The 16515-nt window shown below is 39.4% G+C and overlaps 1 protein-coding gene across 1 annotated transcript in view; it reads right to left on the bottom strand.

Annotated features, from left to right (window-relative positions):
* Window positions 1-7337: 7337 nt before the first annotated feature.
* Window positions 7338-16515, bottom strand: part of igsf3 (immunoglobulin superfamily, member 3) — a 79957-nt gene continuing 70779 nt past the window's right edge. The window contains exons 7-9 of the mRNA XM_008328531.3: window positions 13928-14338; window positions 11072-11491; window positions 7338-9963 (exon numbers count right to left, since the gene is read on the bottom strand). Coding sequence (XP_008326753.1) covers window positions 9713-9963; window positions 11072-11491; window positions 13928-14338 — 1082 coding nt within the window. The 3' untranslated portion in view covers window positions 7338-9712. The remainder of the gene's footprint in view (window positions 9964-11071; window positions 11492-13927; window positions 14339-16515) is intronic.

The raw sequence follows: 16515 nt of genomic DNA, 5'->3' as shown, positions 1-16515 counted from the left end.
ATTGGGCGGGGGCTACTGAGATGAATCTGTTGGGACACCATTAATAGTCACTGTTTTGGTTTGAACACCACACTTATTATCATCATAATCATAACTGCATGAATCTGTATAGGAACGTTACACGTCATTACATATTTCACACTTATTCTTTGTTTTGTTTGTTTCCAATTAAAAAAGGTTCATAGTTTGTCTAATGTAAAAAAACAAGGTGAGCCACTATAAGTCTCTGAAGATAAAAATGTATACTTCCTTGAGAGTATCTACTCATTAAGAGGGCTGTTAAATTATTTTTGGTGATTTAAAAAGGAAAAAAACAAACCCAAATCTAACTGAGTGTAACTTCAAGAGGTTTCTGGGGAGTTGTTCCCCGTCTGTATGGAGTATATAAGGACAACAAATATTGTTGAATGGATTTTAAAGCCCATAGGGTCAAAATACACTTGAATTAAGAGCGAAGCAAATGGATTTTGTTTGTTTCAACTTCAAATTGCCTGCATCTACCACAGCCATTTTCTGGGTGTGAACATTAAAAACTGGTGCACTGAGGAAAGGTAGGGAGAAAGGAAGAGTGGGGAAAGTCCAAGAAAAGATTTTACACCAGAATTGAGTGAGACAGCCATCATGTTGAGTTTTAAAGCACTGCCTTGAGGGATTGTCTCAGTCCTTGGCAGTGGTGTGTGCAGACATCAACACAGCACCACGGAGTGTACAACCAGCACACAGTAAAAAACGGATAGGTCACCAAACAGCAGGTCCCTCCGGAGGCCCTACTTAATAGGCGGTGAGTGAAAGTGAGACACACAACAGCACTTTAGGGAGTAAATACAGCTACTTTGAATAGGTGTTAAAATCTACATCTGCAATTTTACACCTGGGTCTCTGTCAGCTTTACAGCTTTGCAGATCATATTCATGATCATAGGAGATGAATCACTAGAAGAGGAACCGTTCTGTCAAATATTCATAGGCCTCTTTCAGACAAGCTGTTTCAAGTAGCTTTCCCAGGAAATGTGCAAAAAATGTATTTCATTTATCCTTTTTTTTAAATTATTTCTGTCTCTCTTTTATTCCTCTCTAGCTCATTTCTTTTGTTTGTTTTCTCTCTTCTCTTCCCCGCTGCATTCTCCTTCTCTTTCATCACTCACTCTTTCTCATCTCTAAAAATCATTATATGGTAGAAAAATGCCTTCCTGCTTCCCTCCACATCTTCAGCACTAAGAGTGCATTAGTGAACTCGCAGCTCCTGCTTCTACTCACTCATAATTACTCGACCTCCCACAGGAAGACAACATGCGCGGTGCTGATTAGCTCGCTGCTGCTACAACCTTTACTTATGCATAGAAGCCTCATCTGATTGCGTCTGTAGTGCTGTTAACAATTAAAAACAACTTGTTTAGAATAACAGTACAAAACATCCCCGTGCTCCTCCCTGCTGCTAGGTTGCTTTTTTTTTTTTTTCTTTTTTGACTGACAGACAAATTAAGACATGTAACAACAGCTCATGCTCATCCTCTATCCTGATATCTCCATCTTCTCTTAGCTTTAGCTCAAAGAAACAACTGTTCAAACGCTTTCAGAGATGCAACATGGCTGCTGAATCCTGGAGTCTAAAACACCGCCTCGGGTTACACTCGTCCATTCCCTCTTCTTTGCAGAAACTATCTCCCTTTCCTTACAGGGGTAGTGGTGTACAGGTGGTGCTGTGAACACTTTTTAATCTCTGTTCTATGACTCTACTGTATTTCACTAACTCAATATTATTCCTGTAAAAATGTCTAATCTTCATGTCAAAACAAGTTCCACAACAGTAATTAAGCTCCATTTACAAACATAAAACGCACATTTAAAAGTTCACACCTGTTTTTACACCTCAAATAATGTTACGGTTGTCTTCTGTGACATCAACAGAGTTTTATTTAGAGATTAATTACTTACAAATCCCTTTTCTTTGTGGCTTGGGTAAGCTAACGCTGCCTCCTTGTGGCTCTATTTTTTAATTGGCCAACATTCCTACCTTTTCAGAAGATTTTTCTTTACTTCCACAAAAAATAAATGAAGATTTCTGTGAAACATTAACAATGATTGAGGGGATTTATGGTGATATATATATATTTCTGCTTATTTTAGCTCAAAAAAAAAACAAAAAAAAAAAAAACAGCTCCCATTCCTTCACAGCTGCACCATGGCAGCAGACCTTTCTCAAGAAAAAAAAAATGCCTCAGGTTTTTCACCTTCATTTTCTCTTCTTTACAGAAACTACCGCCGCTGCCTTAAAAAAAAGTTCCTTATGCTTCGACTGCCCTGGAGATTAATGCTCCAGCTGGAGGGATCGAACCATGGCTTGGCTCAAATTCACCGAGGAATAAATCTTCCAAGCTCAATTCACAGATAAGGTGTATAAATGTTTATTTACATTCTCAATAAAACAAATACAGCAGCACAATTGTGGCCAAACTTCATTAGCTCGGCTCCTGAATCTGCAGGCTTCCACAGGTACTGGGTAATAAATGCACAGGTCCCATAGGGAAACACTGCTGCAGTCGCTACCTTGGCATCGGTTTTCTGCAATTTGGTCGGGGGCACAGCACGCAGAATTTTAGTGCCCATCCATTATAAATGAACTGAGAACTTTCGACTGTGTTTGTTTGTAAATTTGTGCACGCTTTTAATCCATTATGAATGATGTGGGACTATTAGAGGTTTTGTTTGGATCTTTTGTTTTGTGCCGCATGTGAATATTACAATATTCTTAGGGTTTTGCTTCAAAGACTTTACCTTTTTTTGTTGTCGTTTTAAGCCCCTCCAACTCACTCCCCCCCAACAATAAATGATGTTAACTAACACAACTCAATACAACTATTGATTTCCTCTTTTTTCCTCAGCTGATTTCACATAGTCACACTGTTCTACAGATTACTCTCTGTTCGCCAATACATCAACAGCAATTTGTAGGACAATTTTCTGCTGTACAGCCAGTACATCTGTTCTCTCTTCTACCTTTATTGCTCACCTATTTGTTCATCCATTAAGGCAGAAAACCAGTGTTACTTGGAAATGTGAATGTTATTTTTGCTGCTCTAACTGACTCACACTTGCATCATCGCCAAGTGCCACGTACAGTGGGGTGTAACAGGCTGTGCACAGGCTTCACACTGACCTGTCACACTCTGTACGGTGATAATTTTATATCTCTTCCTCCATATTGCCAACACTACATGAACTGAACAAAGTATCAGGATCATCTCACTCAGACCAGCTGTAAGTGACTCAAGACATCTTTCCTTAAAATCATTCTTTACACGTGGCATCAGAGGATTTAAGTGAAGTTATTTATACTTCAGTGGGCAGTAGAAAATTCAAGGGAACGACACAAAGATTTACGACAGATTTTATAATTCCAAAGGTATCTGATTTTAACAACTTCAACATTATAAAGGATATAGCTCGCTGTGCGCTTCAGGGATTTTTGACTGGTTTTATCATAATATCTATGTCAAGCACTGAGTTCAGTTAACATCATAATGACAAACAAGCACACTTTTAGGGCTCTTTACATTAAAAAAACAAAAACTGCTTCCACACTCTCTCTATTCTCCAAATCAAACATTTTACATGAAGTTGATTCCTTACATCACACAGAAAACTTCAGGAAGTAAAATTACATAAATGTTGACTTTGTTTTGACAAATATATATGATCATGTATTTATCATATTTTTAATAATAATATTGAAACTGCAGGTTTTAGCCATTTTTTTATCTAAATTTTGGTTTTCTTTTGGCTAATTAGTACTCAGTACAACAATGACTTAAGGCATCATTTAAAAAGTACAGTTTCTATATTGTAATGAAAAAATGCCTTTTTTTTTTGCTTTTTTTAGAAACAAGTTAACAATAATTTATCCACTTCACTCTGAAGCTGAATGGTTCTTAATGGACTTAAATCTCTCTGCTAATTATTATGATGCAATTCCCTACTGTAGTCAATGTAACAGGGGTGCAGAACCAGCTGTGGTTGTGTGAGTATTACTCAGTTTTATGCAAAACAGATTTCCACAGGACATGTACTTCAGGACAAGAAAACAGAATGAAAATCAAGGGGAAAGTGGGACAGGGAGGTGTCACAGTAAGAGGGAGGTTTTTTCAAGTTTTAGAATCGTGTGAGGAAGTGATGGCGTTGGCGAATGGTGACATCAGCCGTATCAGATTTTGCCTGTCATCAGTGCCAGGAGCACTAATAGATCTTTGAGCCTTTATCTTTTAGTCAGGATAGATTGTTTCGTCTAGTGTAGACAAAAACAAACTCCTGCAGGAGAGGCCTGTACGCATAACAGAATTTAAAAAACGTTCTATTATTGCCACAAACAAACACCTGAGTATGATTTTTGGCGCAGCTGCTGCCATTTACCTTTCACGTCACTGTGATTAATGGAATGGGCGGCAGCATTTGTTCATGGCTTCAATGGGTTTGTGTGAATCGATAAGAGCTAATGTGAATTCATGGGAGGCGTAGCTGGGAAGAAGTTTATTAACAACATGGACTTGTACAGGACTTCAGTCTCCTGTCTAGTTGTTTGTGTTATCAGTTTGGACTCCTATCGGCCGTTGTTAAAGCCGTTTTTGATACCAGAAGTGCACATAGGGAACAAAGTCAGAGCCTAACGAGTCAGAAACTCATTGTGCAAAAGTCTTGTGTGAAAAGCGTTTATAACTATACAGTGAGGCAGTCTTTCTGCATCGCTTGTGAGTTGAATGCCAGTATGAATGTTAAGACGTGATTTGCTGACGTTTTCAGAAAAACACGCCCGGTTAACATGCAGCAGGCCCTCCTCTAAGCATCATTTATCTTCGAAATGTGCTGACCCAAACCTTCTCCTCCACTCAAAAGACACACTTACACACAAGAGAGTGAAAGGAACATGCAGAGTGAATAAAGCCCAGCCTCGACGTGGAGCTCAGAGGTTAAAATCCCACACCGGCTCAACAAATCCTCCCGGATATGGGACATTAACCCTGAGTTCATGATTAAAGAACAGTGCAGTACAGCAGTGGAGCAATGTAAAGCACAATGATTGAGAGGGGGGTTGGTTGGCTAATAATTTGATACTTGCTCTTATTTTAAAATTGTTCTTTTTTTAAAGGGTGCTAGATGTTTGACAAAGATATAAATATAAAATGTGTCAAGGCTCTTGGGAGACGACTGGGAGATGCATCTTAACAGGTTTATTTAATAAAATCTGACAATTCTGAAAATTTTAAGATATTTCTTGGAACCTTTTCAGCTCCAGATTTACATAAAATCCTCCTGGAACACATTAGACGTAGCATATGTTCAGACTAGACTTTGTGAACATATTGTACTATTACATACTGCCTTGTAAAAATACTGTAATTTAATTTCAGAATTTTTAAAAATGCTTGCATAGTACGTAGGACATGTTATTACTAAGGGCGCTGATATATTTGAGCAGCTACTAATTTGAGAGTAATGATTACAAATAAATCATAATGTAGATGAGAAAATTGCTTACGCAAGGATTGGACTGAAGAAAGAAAAACTAAATCGAGCAGACAACGATTAGCTAAAGTCGAGAAAACATTTGCCATAGACTTTTTTATGTAAATTAAAGTGTATCAGGTTTCTTCGGGCTACAACAAAGGAAAGAACAAACTCCAAATACTACAAAGTACATTATAAACAAGAAACATTACTGTGCAATGAATGTGTCTTATTGCCATTAACCGACAACAGCAGAGTGCTTATGTAAGGTTCAAACACAAAAACCAAAATAACAATAAATAAAATATAGGTATTTTAATAAGATCCCACTAGAAATAAAGCTTCAGCTGAGGTGAAAAAATGAACAGACTACAAACTATATCTAACCAAAATCTGAAGCCAAGACACAGCCATTAACTAACTTTCAGAGTTAATCCAATGAAAGGTTTAACCAAACACTTTTCGGTTCTGGCCCAGGTCCACAACTATACAGATGAGAAGAGTTTTGACTTCATTAAGAGTGGGATTATGTGATTTATGGAGTGAGTCTGAAAAGACTCTGCAGAGGCAGCAGCAAAACCAACCTGCAACACTGGGATTGTTCCATATTTATGAAAGAGAACAATTATGTTCTTGTTTTGATAATAAAACCTGAAATATCGCCTCCACATTTCCCCAAGTCTCTCTGATACATGAACACACACTGCGTAAAAACTTTGGATTTTAAAATCCAATTTAGAACTATATATACATTAGTTAAAACAACCACAACGCTATTCTTCAGCCAAGTTTTCTTCGGGTATGTTAAACTGGGAATCGATCAGCACTTCCTACATGTTGTAGTTTTATTCATAAATGTTAGTGTTATATTTCTTTTTTAGTTCAAATATTTGGTTCAGGTGGGGGCCGCACAAGCTAAATGGAGTAGGTTTGATTTCGGCATTGATGACAAACCCTAAACCGAATCACGAACCGCACACGAACGTACGCTACGTGTACACGTATGATACTATAACCCAGCTAGCTGACGTGACCCAGGAAGAACAAATGTTAACAACTTACATTGGAGGTTGCAGATACATGTACTTCCTCTTGCTATTTAAAAGTAAAAGATATTTGCTAGTTGGCTGGGCACGAGGAAGTACGTCCTCTTGCCTAGCCAACTAGCAGGTTGCAAATAGCTTTTACGAGCCTGCGGGATCGACCAATCACATGTATGTTAACGCGGCAGAGCCAATTGGGAACGATATTTTGCTTAAAGGCGGGACTTTAAGCAGAGGCCGACTGTTAACCCTCTGTGTGCCATGACCATTGACCAAACACCAGCAGTTTATGTCGCTTACGGAAAGTAATACATTTTGTTATACGTTTTTTTCCCAATAAAAATATGTCTGTCCACACAGACCACCACCATATATTTTAACCCGTAAAATGTTTTTTAAATGATCTGTATCATAGCAATTAACGTTCTGGTCTTATTGTGACAAATAGAGCTTTTGCGATGTAGAGAGTTTTTTAACTCAAGAGGATGAAGAAAACTTAATGAAATAATTAATAATAATTAGTTTCTATTAATGGTGTTTCACCTCTTCAACCTAAGACTTTTGAGAGCTATGTCCAGAGGAGCAATAAAGGCACTGAGGTTGCACTGCAATAATAATTAACAAAAATATGTTTTGGTTTGTTGGATTGTTTTGGCCTGGTAAATTAAATTTCCATTTAATTTTTTTAAATTAAACCAGTTGCCTTTGTTTTCACCTTTGCAACATTCACTTCCTATATATCATCTATGGCCATACCATCAGATCTGGTGTCAATATCAGCAGAGCACTTTTTTGATTTTTACAACATAAAACTGTTTAATGAGGTGCTGCGTAAAAAGCAAAGCAGTAAAAGAACAAATGTGACCAATAATATCAAACACAATCTCCACGACACTCATTCTTGAGATACATTACTTGATAGGTTCAATTGGCATTAATGGCAGTTAAATATAGTAAATTAGGAGAAGGGGCTGGGCTTCATGTTGGCTCAGGAATCAGTCTTTGGGGTGGGAAGTGTAGATGGTGGTGGGGGGGTGTTTTGGGCACTGTTCTGTCACACAAACACAATGCTCATAGAGTTTAAAGTTTACAAAACATCAAAATTCTTTCTGCAATACTCATGCAATATACACGTTGACACGATTGAGACAACAATGTCAAGCTTTTTTCGTTTTTTTTTTTCTTTTTCTTTCAAGAGTTTTATGTTCAGCCTGGCAGTGAAAGGGTTAGCTCCAAGTCAGGTGGAGGATTTTTTTTTTCTTCCTTTCCTCATGTCTCCTGGCTGATGCATTCCAGCGAAAGTGACAGATTTTCATCCCTTCTGCCTCTTTCATCTGTGAGGGAGCTGAGAAGATACACCTTCAGGTGGAATCCACGATTAGAAGACGACGCTGTAACTGTTCAGTCTCAGCCGACTCCAAACATCCTAGCTATGTGTTACATCACATTTCACTAAATAAAGGCGCCTTGAGCAAAGTAAGCAGTAAAATAATGCATTTTTGTGACTCCTTTGTTCATCTACTGTACATGTAAAGCCACAGTAAGTTCCATTATAGATAGAGATATACAGTGTTGTGACACTGACCAAACTTGACAATCTGGTATGAAATGCTACAGACCGCAATGCGCAGGACAATTCTAGCATTTCTACAGCTACCACACTGTCGACACACAGGCTACTCACATAATCTGCTTGGTGCAGTTGCCTGGCAACGCAAGCAGCACAGTTTTTAGAGAATTTTTGAAGCAAAAAAAAAAAGAGAAAATATTACAAAGCTATGCAAAGAAGTATAAAACAATAAATAGAAAAAAACAAACACTAAAATTAACACAAGAGTTTCGTTTTCTGATACTGTGCAGGGTTTGTTTTAGAGTGTTTTACTTCAGCTTCACATTTCATTAATCTGGAGTGTGATTCTTATCAGATCAAGTCACCATTGTTCTTTTTCAATAAAGATGCTAATTCTGAGCCTTTTCAAATAATTTAACAGCAGAGTTGTCAAACTTAGAGAAATGTGCGAGAATTAATTTCAGTCATTTGACCACCTCCCCACCCCCCACAATGTGCCCTCTCAAAAGGACAATTCAACTGATTTAACACAGGGGGAGGGGAGTTGCCTGTTAGCCCATAAGGCCATATTCACAATCAGAATCAGAACCGAACCACGTCCTGTTCTCTCTTCAAAACTTTAAATACTGGTTGCTGCAGGAGACAGGGTGAAATTAGGGATGGAGTTGGCACTGGGATAAAAAATAATCCATACAGTGAAGTAGGAATATTCTCAGCAGGAGGGATGGGGATGCTGATTTTATTCTGCATCATTTCCGACCCCTCCCTCTCTCATTTTCTTTCTCTCAGTGTCTCTTTTGGGAGAGGAAGGGGACAGAAGAGAAGAACCGATCAGTCTCTCACTAAGGCCAGAGAGAGTCTGGCAGTGTTAAAGTGGCACCAGGACCTGTGTCTGTCTGCCAAGGCAAACTGATTGTGTAGGCAGGTGGGCCTAACACACACACGCACACACACATGCACACATAAACACTCACACAAACACAAGCATCCTTACTTAGGACACTGACTTGTGTGTCCTTGCTTTTGTCTCTGTGCAGCCTAGAAACCAAGTCATCAGCAGTGAAGTCAGTGGGCACAGAGCATCACTATGGAAACCAACATAGTGGGCCAGGCTGCGGCTGTTCTTGGATCAGTGCAGAGACTTTTTTTCTCTTGTTTTTTTTTGGCGTCCGCTCTGTGCCAGAGTCCATTATAGAGTTTATCTCTTAAATCTTCTTCCCGGATCGGCCAGTGATCTCATAGGCGCAATTTCTTCTCTTGTGAAAAATAGACACGTATTCAGTGGAAAAAGATGCTGCTATAATATAAAGTTTTTACAGGAAAGTAAAAAAAAAGAGAGAGAGAGTGAAGCTTGTGATACTCCCTTGTCCTTCAGCATGGCACAACGAGTGCAGACACACACACACAGACAGAACCAAAGACACACTTTTGTCAACGTAAAATAGGCAGCAGTCAGGGTAGGAATCTTTAAACTGATTGACTAACTCAACACAGCAGTGAACGACAGTAAGGTTCTGAAGGTGGAGTCCACATCTGCTCCCTGGCACCGTGTTGTTGGCTGGATCTGCAACGTGTGCGAGATAGGAGTGTGACGACCTGGCTTAGTCCACAGAGCCAGGGTGCAGGCTGAGTGCAGGAGGGTCCAAACAGGTGGGTGAGTAACTGAGGTGAGGTTCTTTAATCCACAACAGGGGGGCGCCGTTTTTGCCCTCCTGGCTCTTGCTGTTGTTGCGGCTCTTGAAGCGCACCAGCAGCAGGGCGATGAGGAGGATGATGAAGATGGGGAAGGGGTAGAAGAAGACAAAGTAGAAGAGGGAGTCGTTGGAGCACACCACCGACTTCACAGTCGACTCTGGTAGGAGACAAAGTGACAGTACAGGGTGGTTTGTGGTTTTGTTTTATTTTACATTATGTTCAATAAAACATTGACGTTACAGTCCTGGAGAAACCAGATTTTCTATCATTTCCCAGCCCAATCCCAGACAATTTTCAAGTTCTTTAAAAATATATTTTTATACTTTATTTCTCTTGTTTTTAAAAGAAATCAAATTTAAATCAGGTCTAACAAAACGATGACAAAATATATATGATTGGACAGAGGCTTGTAGAACATGACCATTGTTGATTTAAAATCTTCAGTGAAGCCGTTGTCCTTGACAATATCAATCAGTCTAACGCCCACAATCCCATGGACATTTGCGTCAGTCAGACTGTAGTACAGTAAGCTGAGGACCTGGTTATTTTCCTATCGACTGTGCGTTAGAACAAAGACAAGTGGAGGGTGGATCAGATTAATTTTATAAATTAATAAAAGGGATTAACGAGTCAATTCTGACAGCTCAAATTTAAAAATTCTGAACCTCGCAGTCACTATATAAAAATAATTACCCTTTAATCCAGATCTGGATTCCCTAATGCACAGAACGCACTTCCCTCTACAACTGATCGTTGTCTGATTGTTGACACTGGTGAATTAAAAAAAAATGGTTCCATTCTCAGTTCCTCTCTTAATGCCATTAATTACTTTTCTTTGATGCTCAACAGTGGGTAACATTCTCCGGCTCTGCTTTTCTAGTGTGGTTGTCGCCTTTGTCAGAAGTAATGTGACAGGCCTGTTCATCTGAGACACGGAGAGTATCAAAGAGCTCCTTAATTGGACTATTATTATTCTCTTGTTAAATGTACCATTAAGAGGAGACATCAGTATGAAGGAATACTGTATACAGTAGCCTAGAACAAATGTTAAAAGACACAGAAAAATGTATGTACAGTATGTGTATATATGTGTACGTGTCACATATATACATACATATACAAATATACATACATATACATACATATACATATATATATACATACATATACATATATATATATATATATACATATATATATATATATAGTCACTGCTACAATTAGCTTCGTACTAAGCAAAGCTTCAAAGATGAAATCAAAGTTACCTTGTTGCAGGACGTTGACAATAGTGAATCCAGAGTTATTAGTGGCCAAGCGGTACCATGCGTTACGTGGGTTGAGAAGCCACTCCTCCACGTGGCAGTAGTACCGTCCTGCGTCTGTCGGGCGGGCTCCCTGAATGGTCAGACTGTACTGGTCTGAGGCCGCTCTCTCAAACTGCAGTCGGGAATTTGGTCCCGACTCCTCCCTGGGGCTGCAGTTTCCATTTCCGAAAATGGCGTCGTGGCCAATGGAGAACATACACTCCCGTTCTCTAGCTTCACCTTCAGAATGTTCCACGTACCAGGAGACGGAGAAGCGGGAGTCTCGGGATGACTGGGAGGCGATGGTGCAGCCGAGCCGGATTGAACCAGTCTCTTCTATTGTCACGTTGGTCTGCGACTCCTCTACCTGCAGTCGAAGCTCTGTGAAGAATTGAAAAGATTAAGAAAGAACGTTACAAACTCCACTCAAAATAATCAATCAACAGCAGCTTTAACACCGCTTCACTACTGACTGTCTCTTAATTCTGGGGTTCCCAAACTTTTCCATTCCACGGTCGCTGAGGACCCTCTTTCCAAACCTGCAGACAAAGCTACAAAATATGTATAGAAACATCAACTTTAAGAATGTAATTCTTACTTAAATTTATTTGAGAAAAGAATATTAAAAAGATTTTTCATCCCAGGATTTTGAGACAGACAGTGTCATCGTCTGAGACTTGGCCTCAAGAGAAAACAAATAAGTAAAAGGTTTTATTTTGGTCATGGTCGTCAAAGAAGATAATTTTAGTAAGCGATGGACAAATCTCCACCATCAACTGTTTTTGTGATTTGTTCTACTTTAACACATTTCAACTAAACATAAAAATAGAACATTCAGGCAAAAACCCTCATACTGTGCAAACAAAGTAAAAAAAACAAAACACCCCACACAGTGCTGCCCAGAGCTACCAGCAGCCTTTGAGCTACAGCGAGGTGAGGTCCCATCCCAAAGGTAGTGAGGCCGTTTGTGGAGCCAAGTGACAGCGCTTTAGGGATGACCCAGTTCTGGTATAGTTAAAAAATGGCAGCATAAAAACCTGGCGCTCACAGTGAGTTTGGAAATGATCTCCTTTAAAGCAAAATGAGAAACAAAAAGGACAGCAGGAGAAGAGAGAAAAGCAGGAGCTGGCACACACCTCCGCCCATCTTTTCTCTCCACAGGCAGGTTTTTGGACACTGTCCTGGGTACATGCATTTTTAGTACCTTAATGAATACACACAATGTTTTTACTGCAAATTCTATTTGTCTTATGGATGTATAATGACTCGTTAAAATGTATATAGTTATGAAGAATACATTCTATCATCCTGATTGCTTCATAACAACAGAGGCCCCCTAAGCCCTCCACCGGCACTAGTGCAGTGTGGTTTTAAATCCAATTTAACATTGAATTAAACAATAATAGGAGGTCTTGTAAATAGTGTGCCACTGGTTTTATGTGAGAAATGTACCTTTGCTCTCAGTAAGAAACATAGCCTGGTGGAACGTGTATATAAAACACAGGAATATTCCTTGGCTTGTTGTGAATTTTTCCATCAGGATAATCCAGGATACTTAGTCTGATTGGGCCGTGAAGGTTGTGTAATTTCACACCCTCGTCCGGTTAGGTTCACTTCTATCTTGCAAACAGGCGGGACATCATGACACACCTACGATAGCTGCCTATTTGGAGTGTTATTACCTTAAAGGAAAGAAAACTGGCCAGAACAGAGAATGGAAATCCACCTTGGTCAGATGGCATTATCCCAAGAAAACATCACATTTATGTAATCTTCAGATTTTTTTTTACTTTGGTTTTCAAAACTCACTGTTTTATTGAAAAAGTCAAGTTCTGTGCTGCTGGCTACATTTTTTTCTACTACACTGCTCTCTTTCTGCATTTGATTTTTCTCATTGTTTCGTTAGATAGTCCATTTGCATTTCCCATTACAAGCGAACCATGATTCACTTGCAAGCAAACCTAGATCAACATCTCCAGACATCACGTGTTTGTTTGTTTTGTTGGTACACACCAGATTTTAGGTGAGCCTTCACACCTAACCAAACAAAGCAGACTATCCAGGAATACAAACTCTTGTCTGTTTAAACGAGACGGCCCTGGTGTGAAAGCAGCCGTACTTTCAAGTAGCTGAAACTGTAAGCACTTGGCTTCTGGAGAGATTTAATATCAAATATTTCATTTAGCAATTGGCACATGAGTGAAGCTGTAGAAAATGGGGGAAAATAATATCCATTAGTGCACATACTGGAGTTGAGGACAGTTCTGTTCCATCAATCTGGACCATGAGATCCTCAAAGAAAATAATTCTAAAACCCAGGTATGTATGCTTCACCGAGCTCTTATTTCAATTATTTTTCCAAAGAAATTACATAGTTGGTAATTGTCTTCTTCTTGTTTTTTTAAGCATCGTGTAACACATTTTACATTGCAAATAACTTAAACTTTAGCTCTGGCAAATTGTTGTGAAGTCTATAATTGCAGAGACTGTTGAGGACAATGGAGACGGTAATTAGTTTATAATAAAAAAAAGCAGAAAATGTCAAAACAGTAGTTTTGGAAACAGCAGCTGTAAATCCTATTATTATTTCTATTATTTTTTTGAGGATCACAGTTTTTCTTTGAACCTCACTTGACCCTCAGGCTCGTCATGTGACACTTGGCACGACTTCTGCATGTTTTTCAAACACCTGCAATCTGCTCGGGACATCCGTAAGGTCATTGAGCGACAGTGCCATGAGGAGCAGAGCACGGTTAAATTAAAAATCAAATTAATAAGCATTGTTAAAGAGGACAGAAGTCCTCACAGTCCACTCACCCGGTTGCTTGACGAGAACCTTCATGAACCCCGAGGACTCCTGGGAAAGCTGATACCACGCTCCATCTGGGTAAGTCAGCCACTCCTCCACTCGGCAGTAGTACGTCCCAGAGTCGCCGCTCTCGGCCCTGTTCAGGGTCAGCACGTAGGAACGAGGTGAGAGCCTCTCAGCCTGCAGCCGCCGCCGCAGTCTCTCCTCATCGGCGTACGCGCCGTACTCAAAGGCCCCAGAGTGTTCGATTCTCAGCAGGAGCTCGTCAGTCCCTGATCCGGCTGCATGTCTCACATACCAAGACACAGCGTGCTGGGAGGCCTGGCTGGTCTGGGAGGTGATGGTGCAATTGATCTTGACGCGACTGTCCTCTGGGAACGCCAGGGACTGATTGGTCTTCTGGACTCGCAGCTTGCTTACTGCAAAGAATAAAAAAAAACAGGTCAGATAGGAAAAAGACTAAACAAAGAGTCATTTCCTTGGGTGCAGCGGAAAAAAAAAAATGTAAGAGCCGGTGGCAGATACACTGTGCAGTTTCTGTTGTGCCTCAGACGACCTATTGCAGGGTTTATTTTGGTTGGCAGCAGGACGAAAAAAGTTAGCGGTGAGTGGGCGGGTACAGCAGGTAGCAAAAAGAAAAAATATGAAGTAAAGGAGGTTGAGATGTCAAGCAAATCAACAGTGAGATGGTTGTATGTTCGCTGGCAATGAACCAGCGGCGGTTATCAAGAAAGATACGAGAGAAAGGGCAACAAAAAGTCCCGTCTAGTCAGGGAAGGACAGGAGGAGATGAGAGAGGAAGGAGACGAGAGAGGAGTGACGGAGACGCTGTCACTGAATTGACTAGTGACAACGGTGGTGGGCGGGACTACCTGGTGTTAGTGATTTGTGAAGCCCTGACAACGGTGGTGGGCGGGACTACCTGCATGTGCAGGTGTAGCAGTCACAAGAAATCTGTTGTCACACACATAACAAAAATGCACACACTGGTGTTAGTGATTTGTGAAGCCATTACTATAACCTTACAAATACAAATACTTTAAACCCTTAAAAACATCCTCCCACACTAAAAATGTTTTGACAGTTCCATTTATAAAAATGTCCCCACAGGAATAGATATACCATGTATGTCTGTTCAAGGGACAAAAAAGGACTTTCAGTGATCTTACTAATTCACTGTAATGTACTCTAACAAAGTTGGGTCACAGGCAGAAGAAGAAAACCTTTATGAAATGAAGAACCTAAAGTAGGATTTGTATTTTGTATGCCCTAAAACATCCAATACAATGTGTAATATATGCAAAATTGGGTCAGCTACTTGTTGAAATCCTGAAATAAGATTATCTGGTACAAATGCCATGCAGCTCAAATTAAAGTACCTTAGCGTGCGTTCATGTTAATTTAAAAGCTTTTTGGCCGTTTTCCACTGTGATTTCACAGATCCAGGGAATCTCTATCACCAGCTCCCACCTCGTAAACCGTGACAATCACATTTGTAGCACTTCTAATGTTGGAACTCAGACAGCAGTCCAAGAACTGTTTGTTGGCTCAGCTCAATTTGGGGAACTAAATTCCCCTTACTGATCTTTGTAGCAGATATTTAAGTGCACAGAAAATATGACATCTTTCCAACCCATCCCACCAGAATGACCAAGAGGCAGAAAATAGCTAATAATGCACTGCTGTCAGCTAGCAATATAAAATAGTTAGTATCATACTTCTAGAGGTAATTTAAACCACAATGTTATTTTATATTTAAGTTGAAATTCTCGCTATTTTAATAATAAGTAAATTATTCAAAAAACAAGTACACGTTTTAAAATACCACTAGATAAAAAAACCTACATGATACAACACACTTTTTATAATTACCTGTTATCTTTCATTAATAAGGCCTAAAATAATATAAGCATCAATACCAAATAGAACTTTGAAATGTGTATTTACCAGAACCAGGCTTTTTAAAATTTCTTCAGTGATTAATCATGACAAATTACCATGTTAAAAAATTAATGCAGCCTGTAGGTGGCGGTAATGCAGAAGAAGAAGGTGCAAAGGCATAGGTTGAAAGAATAGTGAATGTACCACACCAAAAAGGTAGATACAATACAAACTTTTTTTGGTATTTCATTTATTTATTATTATATTATTTTTATTTTAATAAATTAATTGATTGATTTATTTTTCTGTCTCATTGTATGTCCCTCACTTGTATGTTTTCTTGTTTAAGTTCATGTCTGTTATAGGTGTCAAGCAAAATTTATATTTTCGTATTTACATTAAAAAACACATACGAAGCCTAATTATTGATACGTTTGTTAAGTTCCACCACTAACAGATACAAACAACACTCAATCAATCGAACAACTGTGAAGCCCCTGGGGTGATGGACCCTCTCTCCTTTTTTTTAGAACCAAAATTAACTTTCAAAGACGTAAAGAAGATCTAAAGATAAGGGGCAAGTGCCTCCACAGACCACCAACAGATTTGTGTTTTTTTTAACACTTCTACAACTGAGACATCTTTACTGACGCAGGTTTGAAAAAGGACAAATATGACGCGCACGCTGCCTTTGATTGCACACTGTTGTTAAAAG

Source organism: Cynoglossus semilaevis, chromosome 16 (genome assembly GCF_000523025.1).
Source record: "Cynoglossus semilaevis isolate Cse_v1.0 chromosome 16, Cse_v1.0, whole genome shotgun sequence".
Classification (NCBI taxonomy): domain Eukaryota; kingdom Metazoa; phylum Chordata; class Actinopteri; order Pleuronectiformes; family Cynoglossidae; genus Cynoglossus; species Cynoglossus semilaevis.
The sequence above is the reverse complement of the archived record's forward strand: the minus strand, read 5'-3'. Positions and strand labels throughout refer to the sequence as shown.